Source organism: Gouania willdenowi, chromosome 5, assembly GCF_900634775.1.
Source record: "Gouania willdenowi chromosome 5, fGouWil2.1, whole genome shotgun sequence".
NCBI classification, from domain to species: Eukaryota; Metazoa; Chordata; class Actinopteri; order Blenniiformes; family Gobiesocidae; genus Gouania; species Gouania willdenowi.
In genome coordinates, this window is record NC_041048.1 from 11,410,424 (window position 1) to 11,424,795 (window position 14,372).

At 37.9% G+C, this 14,372-nt stretch overlaps 1 protein-coding gene across 1 annotated transcript; it reads right to left on the reverse strand.

Moving 5' to 3' along the window:
• Nucleotides 1-826: 826 nt before the first annotated feature.
• LOC114463210 (protein Wnt-2b-A-like) lies at nt 827-11,268 on the reverse strand. Its single transcript, XM_028446584.1, has 5 exons — nt 10,733-11,268; nt 5,912-6,132; nt 4,444-4,721; nt 3,836-4,100; nt 827-1,712 (listed from the first exon to the last, which is right to left on the reverse strand). The coding sequence occupies exons 1-5, from the start codon at nt 11,002-11,004 to the stop codon at nt 1,483-1,485; spliced, it is 1,266 nt and encodes a 421-aa protein (XP_028302385.1). The 5' UTR covers nt 11,005-11,268; the 3' UTR covers nt 827-1,482.
• Nucleotides 11,269-14,372: the final 3,104 nt, after the last annotated feature.

The following is a 14,372-nucleotide window of genomic DNA, read 5'->3' on the forward strand; positions in this document are numbered from 1 at the left end:
GGACCATGATTTTCATTTACATTTTAAACAGACCTCTTCAGCTTGCAATTAACTTCTGTTCTGACTGGTTGTTTGGCCAGATTCAAAGCCCTTTACTTTGGCTCTCCCCCTCATTCCATGGACCTGAACACCCAGTATTCACAGCATGTTGTCACATTCATTTAGATCCATCAGCACCACTGCGGGTTTGTGCTTCCAATGGACCAAAAATTATGTCTGGCAACATTAGCAGATGTTAATGAGTCCAGTTCAAGGTCTCTAACTGCTCTTCCTGCAATGAGTCAATAGATAAAGTATTTTACTTCTCACAAACTAGCCAGAGTTGGTCAATATGGGCACAAAGGACTGGGAACGATGACGCATCACATTACATTCTTACTTACACCAAGGAGGTCATATTGATAGCGTTTATTTATTTGTTCGTTTGTCTTTTTGCAAGATTACGTCAAAAGTCATTTGAAAGTATTTTGGGCAGATTTAGGCTATTGAGGATTCCATTAAATTTGGGAGGAATCCAGATCAATACACTGATTCTAGATCATCATTGGCGAAATTTCAAAAATTCATCCAAGTTTCATCCGGATCTGATTCAGATTGCATATTTCATCACAATTTATTGAAAAATCATTTGGACCTAATGAATTATTATGCACTCTATTAACAAAGTTTAATTGAATTGAATTATTGTGGGGGAAAACACCAAAATCAAATTATTGATCTGTAAGGCCCCCGTGACCTTGAAAAAAAAAGGAGCAAATGGGTCATAAAACGAATGGATTTATCTGATAAAATGATTTTGTCTCCAGCATCGTTAAACCACCACAAGTTTTATCTGTTCATTTTATTCATTTATTCTAATTTATTTTATATTTGAGCTTTTTTATTTAGCATTCTTGGCTGTTAATGTGTCTTTTTGGTCTGCAGCATAGATGCTGTCACATTTCCACAAACATCTTCTCACTCACTGGAGTAACAATGGGACAACTTTGCAAATGATTACATCTTTTTGTTTGTATTTTACTAGATCTGTTGCAGTAGCATACAGTGACGTAACAACATGTTTAAATCATACAAATTCAGTATTTATCAAATATGTCAAAGGAAACATCTTTTCTCCACTCGGTTTTTACTCAAATCATTCATTTGATCTTTTTGTTTTGCAAAGCTCATTCAGTCTGTAGATAATCTAAGACATGTTCACCTTGTTTTAACCATCAGTTACCGGTGCACATGCACACGAATATCTCCTTCAGCAGCTCTGTATTCTATATTAAAAGGTTTCTTTAAAAAAAAAAAAGGTTTAGGGTAAATAGGACACGCTCAGTAACTGAGTCAGATTTCCAGTTCACCACCATCCATTGAACTTTTGAGGAGTCAAAGCATTGAAAACCAGAGGTTTGAAAGTCATGTCATCCAACTGGGAGCCAGTCTCTTTGGAGTCGTCATCAGATATGACCCCTGATGCTGGTCTGAACTCCTCTCCTAGGTTGTGTCCAACCATTCGGGCCTCTTGTGGGGCTTACAGGTGTGGACATCCACCACATCCTCACAGTCGTTGCACTCCACAGCACAGCACCACTTGAACTTGCACTCGCATTTGGTGACCCGTTTGACTCGCATGATGTCATAGCCCCGGCCACAGCACATCACTTCACAGCCATCCGTGCCTCGCGACGATTTGTTGCACACTCGACCCGCAGTTCCCAAAGAACCTGTGAAGACATGAAGGAGATGAAAATGAGATTAGATCCCCCAAATCTGGGAAGCAAATGATCTGCCCCAAATTAATTCAACCCTAATTTGTGGACAATATGGCTACGTTCAGACAGCAGGTCCGAATGCAGTATTTGGATTTTTATTTTTTGGGAGAAATCAGATTATTTTGTTTGCAAGTTCATATTACAAGGTAAATGTGACTTCTAACACTGAATGAGGTTCTGATGTAATATGTGACCACGCAGGCTGCCGAAGTAAATATGGAGGCATCTTGCCAAGGCGTGTGTGTGGCATTGACAACGTTTCAGTACAACCAAAGTCAGCACAATATGACCTCATTTTCCTTTCGCTACAATGACGTAAAGGTCAGAAAGGCCGTTCAGACAGGAGTTACGTTGCAAAATATGAGATACGTATCAGATGTATGAAATTGGCCTGGGTCGGATTTGAAAATATTCAATTTGTGCTGTTTTTAACAAACCAGATACAGGTCGCATATGGGCAAAAAATCGGATTTGGGCCGCATTTGCCTGCAGCCTCTTTCACGTTTTGGTTCCCGAATACTAAGTAGCAATACTGAATGGCAAAACTAAAAATGTTTACTGATGTACCAATTGGTGGGGATGCTAAACCAAGAGAAAATGTTTCTATATAAAAAAAATAATACTGAAAACCATGCGCTTAGAAACTGTTGTACCAACTATTTTCCACTTATTAATTTCCTTTTTAATGAAATTGCAAATGTCTGTGACCCCCTTTTGAGTTGAGAGAGACCCGTGAGTTAAGAACTGGCTGCAGCTTAATTACATCTTGGGGAACATTGTGACATGAATGTCAAGATGAGTAAATGCATAGAAAAACCCAGCACATCAAACGGTGAAGGCCATGCCGGAAAGACTGGCCTACCCGTCTTTTCAGCAGGGTTTAGTTTTCCGCACACAACAGCCTTGATTCCAGAAACAATTGTATCAGTCCACTCAGGTGTAAAATGTAAGCAGAAGATCAGATGCCAGGTCTAATAATAGAGCATCTCTGACGTAAAGGGAAAGGGATAAGATGAGTTATTCCCCTCAGGCTCATGGGAGTGGAGCTTAATACAGGCCAAAGTAAGGATTTGAAAAATAAGCCTGCATGTATCCTTAGGCTGGGAATTCCAATACAATGGAGATTAGTGGTAAAGAGGGTCACTGGCTGCTTTTTAAACAATAAAAGACAGTCTTATCTTCAGGTGAACACCTTTATTACCATCGAGTTAACTTCACAAATGTGAAGGGTGATTACCAAGGTGTCACCTGCAAGCCCATTCCCAACAAAACCATTCCCAGTGACTTAAGTCAGCTGGTTCACGCTCTTTTGAAGTAACTGGAGTAGAAAACTAAAGAAGCACAAACAGACAAAGCAAATTTTAGGAATCAAAGGAGGAGCTTAAAGTCAAATAACTACTCTTTAATCTGTAAAGCAATATTTGGTGGTTGAGTCTCTGATATTTACATATTTTGTCAAATAATACAAGGATTTTAAAATGAAAGTACAAACTCTAGATATAGAGAATGAAGACGTTCACACTTCTGTCCTGTAGCAGGGAGGCCCTGGTGATGGCTTTTGATTTCTGTGGTGGGGACCTGGGAACTTTCTCTGTGGAGCTCTCCCCATGTTTGCTTTGTTTATGCTTGGTTTTCCTTCTCCAGCTTCCCCACAAAGTCAAAAAAACATACATTTTTGGTTAATCCCAACAGGAGACCATAGGTGTGTGAATGGGACATTTGTCTCCATGTCCTGTCCAGGGTGAATGCTGCTGATCATTCAAGGAAGTCAAAGGAAAGATTAAGGAAGCACTGGCAAAGCAGTGGCAAATTGTAACTGTAAAACTCAGAATCAGACAAGTCTTATCAACTTAATTCTCATGTGAATTCAAACATGTACCCAACTTCTAATTTTAACCTAAACCATGAAAACATGACCTCAAGGCAAAGACAGACCTAAAATGGTTTTTGAATTACTCCAGGTTACTGGGGATTTTCCTGTGTCATGTAAAACATTTTTACGAAATATCTTATTCAATGATTTTTTTTTTTTTATTGCTTGCCTTAAAAGTACTGATCTTTATTGGGCCACTGACCTGCTGCTCGGTCCATGAGGCAGTAATCTGGAGAGTTCTCCACGTATACCAACTCGTTCCTGGTGCTTCCCTGGAAGTCCCGGTCAGCCACCGTAAAGCCAGTCCCATCCTGGTTCATAGTCACCTCGACGGCTGAGTTATACTTCCTGCGTAGGTAGTCTCCTGTTCGCCTGAAGTCAGACATAGCCAGCCAGCAGGTTCTCAGAGAGCAGGAGCCACTGACCCCGTGACACTTGCACTCCAGCTTCATAAAGCGCTTCACTGCCTGGAGCACATGTCAAAGGTGAAAAGGTGTTAGACCTGAAAGTTGCTCATGGCACATTGTATGTGAGATCATCTCTGCATTCGAATTACACTGAACTCAGGTTTCCATTAGTGAACTACATTGGTCAAGCCTTAACGTTTGCTCGTTATCTTCAGTTGTTCTTGTTTGAACATTCACGTGCGTACCTACAATTATGTTTATCGGAAGTGGTTTGAAAAGTGTTTTTGGGATAAAAGTACGGTATTCAAATGAAGAAGTAAGATCTCCTGAACTATCATACTATTAAATTTATTTTGATATAAATATTTAGTCTGGATTGTAAGAGAAGCGAAAAAGCTCTCACCATGCGACCGCAGCGGTTGTTATGCAGGTTCATCAGGGCCCGAGCATCCTTCACCATCTTCTCCCGGGCGTCGACAAAAGCCTTGGCAAACTTTATACCATGGCTGATATTGTCGCTGCATCCACCCCAGTCAAAACTGCCTTTATCATCGTTATCTTGTCCTCGTTTCTGACCGTCACAGTTGCAGCTCTTTAGCTCTCCTTGACTGCAGGCCCTGGTGATGGCATAAACCACTCCAGCTGAAGAGATGGAGTAAACAAATGCTGCTTCCCGGCTGCCTGAGTGTAAGAGGAAACGGAAAGAGCAAATATAGAAAGGATGATTACTGTAAATACTTTTAATGCTATTACAAAAGGCCAAACAAGCCCAACCGCATCCCCAGGATAATAATTGTGCTATTGGAAATTCCATTTAAACCAATAGTAGCTAGCCTAAAGGTGCGTTCACACCGAATGCGACTTCAGCAACTCTGGCGACTAGAATACATTCAAAATCAATGTAAATGACGCAACTTCAAGCGACACAACTCGCACGATTCCAGCAACTCAATCATACGATCTGAGTCGCTGGAAGTCGCTTAAAGTTGAAAATGTGTAACTTTTCAAGCAATTTCTAGTGACATCCAATTGCCAAGGAGTCCCCCCCCCCCCCCCACGTCAATCCCCAGGTCACGTCACTTGGGTAGATGAAGCAGGAAAAAGCTATGTTAAGCGACTCATCATGGGTGATTTAAGCAACTATAGTCGCTAGAGTTGGGTTCGGTGTAAACACACCTTAAGACTTAATGTTCTCTAACCTTTTTAACAGTCCAGGCCATAGCCCTATCTATCATGTGCAGCTACAAACAGAAGGAAATAGGGAAAACCTTGGAAAGAAGGTTTTTTTTTTTTTTAATGTTCTGACAGCCATAATTACAGTCACAACACATGACAAACTCGGCTAGCTACCTTTACAAAGAGAAAATCCAAAAAAGCTCCTCCGAGTGTGACTTTTAAAGATAGCTGCTAACAACTGCTAACTTGGTGGCAAACGCAAGGTTGCATAATTCCCATTATGTTTGCGTATCAGTATCTGACGAAACCTTCTTCATTTCACCCAGATTAGTTTTTTTTCCATCATCAAGCTTTGTTTCCCTCAGACCAAACAACAGTTTGGAGGTTATTTAGTCTGTCTATCCCACCATGCGCATGTTCTCAACCCTACTCATGCACTGAAGCAGAACACAGAGAAATGTCAGGGAGTAAAGCTTTGTCTGGCTACCAGCAACATCTTCCCAAATATTTACATCTCCTATTACTGTTTATACATCACCAGCGTAGATCTCTCAATCTGCTTCTCTCATACCAGAGAGGGTAAAAACCTACAAACTCTGTTGTTGTGTTTGTATTTCTACGGGAATCAGACAAAACCTATGACTTCTCTTAACAACACTGATTAGGTTTAGCAACAGTGACGTAAACAGACTCACTCCGCAGTATCACCCTGCCAAACACGGTGTGGTCACGGTCCAGCGTGCTGCAGTTCCAGCGATGGTGTCTGAACTGATGTTGGCACTCCTTGATCCATTCTTTGGCTCCTTCGCTGATGGACTGCATCAGGTCCGGGTGCCGCTGGCAGAGCTGCCGTTGCTTGTTCACCAGACCAGGAATGTTGTCACAGATCACCCGAGCACCAAGAGCACCGATGTACCTGCAGGGAAAAAGCAACACAGAGTTGGTCACACACTCAAGAGGGTTCATTCACACTTTCTAAATGAAGAGTTTTCAACCAAAGTGAAAATCTCGTTTATCATCTCTGGGAATTGAGAGTAATTATAAATGTGATAAACAAAATATTTGGTAACACTGTGGAATTCTTGTGTCATTGTCGCCTGTAGGTTTGTATTCAGTTTGAAACAGAGCAGGTCGGAAAATCTGGTTTATGAGGCACTTCAGGGACTTCTCATTGAAGAAAAAGAGCAAAAAACCTCCACCAAGAGCCAAATCTCTATTATTGGCAGTTATCTGGAAAAGTCATCCAGATCATGGTACCATGATTATTCATACTTTAAAGGCTTGGAAGAAATGTCCATCCCCATTAATAACAATGCAGTAAGTCCAAATGTGTGGGCAACCCCATTTTTCGGAATGAAATGTGGAATCCAGATCCGATCCAGATGAAACTCAGCATTGTAATTAAGGAACCAACCCAACATAACTGAGTCACATTTCATAAAGATCTGTCAATTACGAACCGAGATATGAATTTTTGAAATTTCGTCAACTGTTTCAGAATCAGTTCATTGATCCTAATCCCTTCAAAACATAATGAAATCTACAATGGTGTAAAGGTCTATCTTTGGACAAAAGTACTTTTGATGTGATATTATCTAATATTAACTTCCTGGCAGAAATAAGTGTCTTTTTATTGTTACTATTAAATGTGTTTCATACTGTTTCACAAATAGCATCCTGGATGGTAATTGGCAATATGGAACATCTCTAATTTTGACACATCCATCCACCCACAACTGAAGCACTTGGGGAATACATGGGGAAGGAGGATGTTGTGCAATAAGTTGTAGTTGTATCTGATAAGATAATCATCACATAAATCAAAAACAAATACTTTTTATTCTTTGTAGTTTCAAAACAAACCAAAATACCCAGGAAAACTGGGTATTTATTGAGCTGTATTGCTTTTGCTTAAATTTTATGTCCGTTTGGATCCTATTCATAGTTTTTGCCACATAATAATTGTTTTCACTATAGTTGTAGTCTTATCTAACTGGTTTCCATCTTGTTTTAACAATGTTGCTCTTGTTGTAAACTGAAGTTTCCAATCAGCAGGATGTAAAGGAGATTACTAGATTTCTCACTTTTATTGGAAAGCCTTTTCTTCCTTTTTTTCTCACCTAATCCCAACTTTGCAGGAACTTCTAAAAGGATTAATCACATGATAGTGGTGCTGTGACACCAGAGGGTCTGAGGGGGTCACGCCGACATAATGAGGACAGTCATACAGTAGAAGTGAACAGTCTTTGCCTCCCAGATGGACATTATGATGGCGTGAGTGACCCTCTTTAGCCTTCTACCTCCCTTTTCTTAACCTGCACGCTCCACTCTCCTTCCGGATATCATTATAGTCCCCGATCGCAGCCACATTTGTGTCGCCTGGACGAACAGAGACAGAAACAATACAGAGCAGACACTTTTCCACTCCTGTTATGGCTGTCTGAGTCCCATTCTCACTGCCACTATGTGGTGGAGCGATAAAGCAGAACAGAAGCACTACTTGTGTTTATTGTGTGTTGTACATACCGGCTGTGCCTAAAGACCCGAGGCTGTCTCCAACAGGACACACACATAGAGCTATAGAGTGACACACAGGTGGGTCCAGAATATAAACCTAAACATATTTAATACACAGGGTGTGAGTTTTTAGAGATTAAATGAGACACAACTTGAGGCCTGTTCTCTTTGATAAAGTACACTGTAAACCCAAATAAGTCACCAGAAACTCAAAAAAATAGGCAATTGATTGCCTTAATTTTTAAAAATTGATTAGAATAATATAGAATATAGAATACTACAGAATCCTTTTATTGTCATTGCACAAAGTACAATTAAATTGTACCTTCCCAACAACATTCAACTTCAAAGATTCAAGCCAGAAAGGCACAGTTATCATAAAAACAACATAAGATAAGTTAAAAGTCTGTTGGAATAAAACATTAATCAGTATAAAAGTGAATCTGTATAAAAGTGCATGGGAATAAAAAGTTAATCCGTATAAAAGTGCATAGTGTAAAAAATTATTAAAAGTCAAAAATTTCAAGAACTTAAAAGGTTGGATGACTGGCTACTTGTACTTTTTTTGATAACAATTAAATTAAAGCTATATGAATTAAAATTATTTGTAAATACTCCTTTTTGAAACAACAGAAATAACATGACTATCATTCTTAACATGTAATTAATTAATTCTATTAAGTTGTACTTAAGTTGTCTTTTTAAGTTATGCTTACTTATAAACAAAGATAGTTAACATTACTCACAAAGGAAGATCATGTTACTCCAACTTGGCATAATTAAGTTAGTAGAACGTTTTCTATAACTTTGAGTATAAACTACTTAATCTATTTAATTTCTTTGAACGTTCAGGTTTACAGTGTTCCATCACGTGGGTTTCTTCTAAGTATGACCTGAAACATGAGAACAACTATTTCAGGTGAGAAGGATTAAAGGTGGGAAGGGGAGGAGGAGGAGCAGGAGGGTGTGTTTTTTTTTTTTTTCTCACCCTCTGGGCGTTTAAAAACCTCAAGAGAAATCATCAAGGGGCATTCATTCATGCACCATCGCCTGCACCTGCTACTTACCCTGGGCAAGATGGAGGGATAGGGGAGACCCCACAGCCCTGCTCCACAACACCATTAATCTTCATAGGCTTATGACACAAATCCTAGTGTTTAATATCTCACTCGCGGGGAAAATACAACAAGGTTGGAAAGATTGTAAAACACATACTGTATGTCAAACTCATGGCCTGGGGGCCAAATCCGGCACTTTGGACCATCAAATTTGGCCTGCAGCAACAACATTACTGGTGTTTATATCACATGATTGCAGTCATTTTTAATGTCAAACTGTTGAAAAAAAACCTCAAAATTCTTACAGAATTCTTCAATTTTCCTCAAATTGTTACCTAATATTTCCCTTTATTCAATATATATTGGCCACAAAATCTAGGAAATGTAAAGATCCTGTTGGGACTGAAATCTATCAGTTATTGCTTGGGTATGGTCAGTTTTTTTTTAATACATATTTTGTATTTTATGTAGAAGTGCAAACTAGGACACAATAATGTTGAAATGACTTGTTTTCCCGCATAAAATCTGTGGCCCACTTGAGATCAAACGGCTCCGTGTTTGGCCCCTGAACTAAAATGAGTTTGACATCCCTGTTCTCAACATTGGGGCGGATGAAAAGAGTGATTCTTAACCTTATTGGAGGTACTGAACCAGTGCATTTGCATTCACCAAACCCTTTGTAATTGGAACAATATAACATGATATCTTCAATATATTGATATATATTTTATTCGGACGCACACACATACGTGTGCACGAGATCGTTTTATTTTGGGTGGGTGAGTTTTATTGTTTTGACTGTATTTCACTGCAGTGTAAAAAGGCCCAACCAAGGACAGGAGTTGTAAACTAGCACAAGCTAAATATACTCTGTGTCAGTTGTTCTCAAACTGGGGTTTGTGTACCCCTAACACCTCTCAGGAGGTACACAGAAACATTTGTCAGTTTATTTTTTAACATAATAGATTTTTTTTCTACATGCACACACATGTGGCACAACTCTTTAAAATACACCAAAGGGTGAAGTTCATATTCTAAAACTATAGCAAAACATCAGAAATAAATGAATAAAAAGGCCTAAATACAAAGTTAATGTTGGACGAGACACAGGAAAGAGTTTAAATGAGACTGTAGACACAAATAAATAATGTATAACATGAGCTAAATGGTACTTGCGATAAGAGATAAAGGATTTTATCTCCCAATATGGGGCAATAAAGTTTGGGAAACACTGCTCTATGTTGAATTGCAGTGTCCCTGTCGAATAAAAAAAATAAATGAAAAATGTAACTTTTTTTTTATGTTCTGCATGAGTGTAAATGTTTGTAAGAAGGGTTTAGTTATCAATGCATCAAGGTTGTTCTTAATGTAACAACGGTAACTGCCAGGCATCATTGAAGTTATTATTTCTTTGTACTCGCTCACTTCATATGTAAAAAAGTAAATAAATAAATTTAAAAAATTGCGAAAATGTAAGTCTGGGCCATTTTTTTTTTTTTTTTTTTTTTTTTTTTTCGCTTCGTTCAAAATGCTTCAAACATTTTTTTTAATAAATTAATATTTACAATAAAATGTAACATTGTTATTGTAATTTAGTATTTTAATAAATGAGCGTATCATGGAATATTATGTTGTGTAACACATCTTTAGTGTGTGTGAGCAAACCCCTGAGATTCAATTGAACCCCAGTTTGAAAACCAATAGTGCAGAACTCTTACAGACAAGGAGGAAACTGTTATGGGAAATATTTTAGACATAAGTAAATATTGGGGAAAAAAAAAAAAAAAAATATATATATATATATATATATATATATATATATATATATATATATATATATATATATACACACACACAGACAATATCTACACTTTTAGAATGTAAAATGAAATTTGACATATAGGTCGTTAAGATTTAAGAAAATAAAAACCCTTTACTCACCACCATGATGAGTCCACTCTGGGTGTGAGAATGAGCAGCAGTAAAATACAGCTGAGGCACATTTTAGAGATGGGTTTGGGGTTCTGAGGACTTCTCCCTTCATGTCTGAGCCCAATCACCCTGTTACTGTTATTATCATTATTATTATTATTACTACTACTGTTTGATAAACTCCAGGATCCCAGCTGACAAAACATGATTCTTCTTCTCGTGTTTGTAAAAGCTGAACAATCAGGTGTGAAAGTCCACGAAAAGCGTCCGTCGTCCATCATTGGGAAAGAGAAAGTATCTCCTGTGTAGAAAAGGTGAGTGGAAAAAAGTCCATGACTTCACCGCTGAGGATTCTCTGTCAGTGTCAGCACATCCTCGGTCTACATGCGGATCATAATCCTCCCCGGCTGGTTCTCACCTTATTGTTCTTTTATTGTGTTTTATGTCTAAATCATACAATCCGAAGTTGTTTGGTAATGAAATAAGATCATTTAGGAGGGTAAGGAGAAGTGAATGAGAGAAAGGAAAGAGGTTGTGGTTGGTGTGTGTGCGCACAGACTGAACTGAAGATGCGCACAGAAAGGGGGCGGGGCCACACAGCCTATCACCCACTAACCAGGTATCCTCACTAGGGATGGGTATCGATAGGCCTACTCAGTATTATTAATTTTTATACAGTTAATGCACCTCAAATAACACAGTTCCAAAAAAAAAAAAAAAAAAAAAAAAAAAACAACTTTTATTTCCAGGGCCAAATTGAACAGAATTAACTGCCAAAGGGACTAAAGATGTAAATTACCCGTTGGCTATATTCTTGCATATTTACATGTATATGTTCATTATTGTGTATTGTCCCTGTTTTAAATAAAATAAAGTCAAATTCAAACTCAACTTAAAACATTATAAATACCGTAGACGGAGTATGAGATTTTTATCAATTTGGGGGAAAAAATATAATTGAATATATAGACCATCGGTGTTGTGAGATTTGCGCCAACCAAAATGTGTGTAACATATACGATAATGCAAAAATCATTAGTAACATTATTGATAATGTTGACAGCAAAAATGTGCATTTTTCTGCTTCATTTTTGCAGAAGAAGAACCAACCTAAAGTCTCAAAAGTTTGGGACCATTTCACTGAAAACATATTCTAGTATTTTAAAAGAACAACAAATTAATTAATATATACATATATTATGGCACTTAAAATATTTTTTACATTATGTTCATTATATTAAGAATTGTATTTTTAATTTTTTTTGTATGAATTTGGGAAAACTGCAATGAAAACTTGACAACTAGGAAGGAAACTACTATAGATTATAATCTGTGTAACTTTTATTTAAGCAGTTAACTAATCTTTGCACAGTTGTGACTGGTGTCAATGCCGTGTGGAGTTTGCATGTTCTCAGAGTGCTCCAGTTTCCCCCCAGTCCAAAATCAAGTAGTTACTGTATGTTTGGTTACTGTTGCTATAGTTGAAGTGGGTAAATTGCTCCCTGGAGTGAAAAGGTGTTTACATCCAGGATAAAGTATTTAAAGAAGATGAAGGAGTAAAGTATGTTCATCTAGTTGTGTTGCCAAGTTTTAAAAACACTAATTCACAGGCAAAACTTAAGCAAAGCAGTTCAAGACATTCAGTAAGCCATGATTCCTGACAAAAAAAAAAAAAAAAAATAATCTATGTAACTTAAATGTGTCAATAATTACTTTTAAAAAAGCTCTCATAGTCCTTACAGTTACTAAAAGATGTTGTTTCTTTGGCACGTTTTTGGAAGAAATTACAGACAAATAAATTAAACATGATTACAAGTTCATTGACTTGCATTCTGGGAAGCAGGGTTTATGTTTCTTGGCTTCAACACAGCAGTATGAGCTGTGTCTGGCTGCACTAAAAGCTTTTTTTAACTGACTACTTTTGATTCAGGGGTGTATCCTATATTTCTGAAATTCGGAACAAAAGTGAAAGTCAATTTTTCCACTATTATTTACATTCAAACAAATTATGTGAAACCAAGGCTTTCAGTCATGCATAAAGGCCAATAATTGACCATCCGTCAGGTGTGATAGAGCATCTAGTTCTAGAATATTGCACTCAAAGAAAGCAGGCCAGCCTAGTTCAAACTCATGGAACATTTCTAACTTTGTTTATATTGTTATGACTACTCAGGGTACAATACAGTATCTAAAGGAGTTTGTTTTCTTTTTTTTACAAATAAATATGAAGGCTAGCTCAACCTGTCAAAGCTGTGAGGGCTTTAAATGGTTCACAAACAATTTTTCCTTGGGTAGGTGCTATGTAACATGAAAAATTTGCCATTTCAAATGGACGCTGATAATGTAGCATTTTTTAGTTATGTATTTTTTTCTGAGATAAACATACTGTATTTGGTTTGTATTTCACTGAAACCGATGATGTAACCCTAACCCTTATATAAGGACTCAGATACGCAATTTGGTTCCATACACGTTCACATGAACACAAATGACAATTCAATTCAATTCAATTCAACTTTATTTGTATTAATTTACAACAAAGTCATCTCAATGCGCTTATCAAAACATAAAATTCATAATAAGAAAGAAAAAACCAACAAGATCAACATGAACAAGTATTTAGCGACAGTGGGAAGAAACAACTCCCTTTTAACAGGAATAAATCTGCAGCAGAACCAGGTTCAGAGGTGGCAGCCATCTGCGTGGACTGGTTGGGGTTAGTGGACAGAAGGACCAACAGAACAGGATAGAGATAGAACATCAGAGTGTTCCAGACTAGTTGAGCCGTGAACCACAGATCAGGAACTGTCATCATTAGCTTCACGACACCTGAAACAGAGTAGAGAGAGAAGGGAGAGGAGAAGGCACTGAATGCAGAAAAACATGATACATTATTATCAAGTCAACCTGCCTTGGCCTTGGGCCTCACTCCCAGTGGCCTAGTCAACACTTATAAAAGTGACAAATCTCTTTCCATTTATTGGTAAGCTAACAGCGACTCCAAGGTCTGTAAATGCGACTGTTCACAGACGAGCCTCTATGTCCGCTCTAGCGGTTAGGTTATGTTATGATTCAGTCCTGTTTATGCGGACTGTAAATCATAACCAGCTACATCAGAATTTGAATCTCTTCCCGTTTATTGAACCAGAAAATGCAACCAAAGATCCTTGAATCCTGGGAAAACATTTCCTATTGAATGTAAAATAAACATTTGATAAGAAGACATTTCTCAGACGTTGAGTTCTTCTTACTTTCTTTGAATGTTGAAAACAGTGTGAGAATTTCCATAGAAATAATCAGAAACATTCACAATTTACTGCATACACAGGCAAAGCCTTTGAATTGAAAAATGACCCTCTACCACCTGAGCACTGTCACCTATCCAATGTTTAAAACAACATGACATGGTTTTAGTTGTCATGTGCATGGTTCCACATTGGGTGTCCAATCTAATAATAGCGCTGTGTGTTTTTTTTTCCCCCTGTTTGAAAATGATTCATATCTAGATGAAGTCACTTTCATGCTGCCATGTGACCCAGTGAGCAGACAGACTAAAGTATCCTCCTCTTGGTCGGAGGCACTCAAACTTCTCGTGAAATGTCACCTTCGAGCGTGTTTGTAGTTCAGCTCATATCAGCAATGCAGTTTG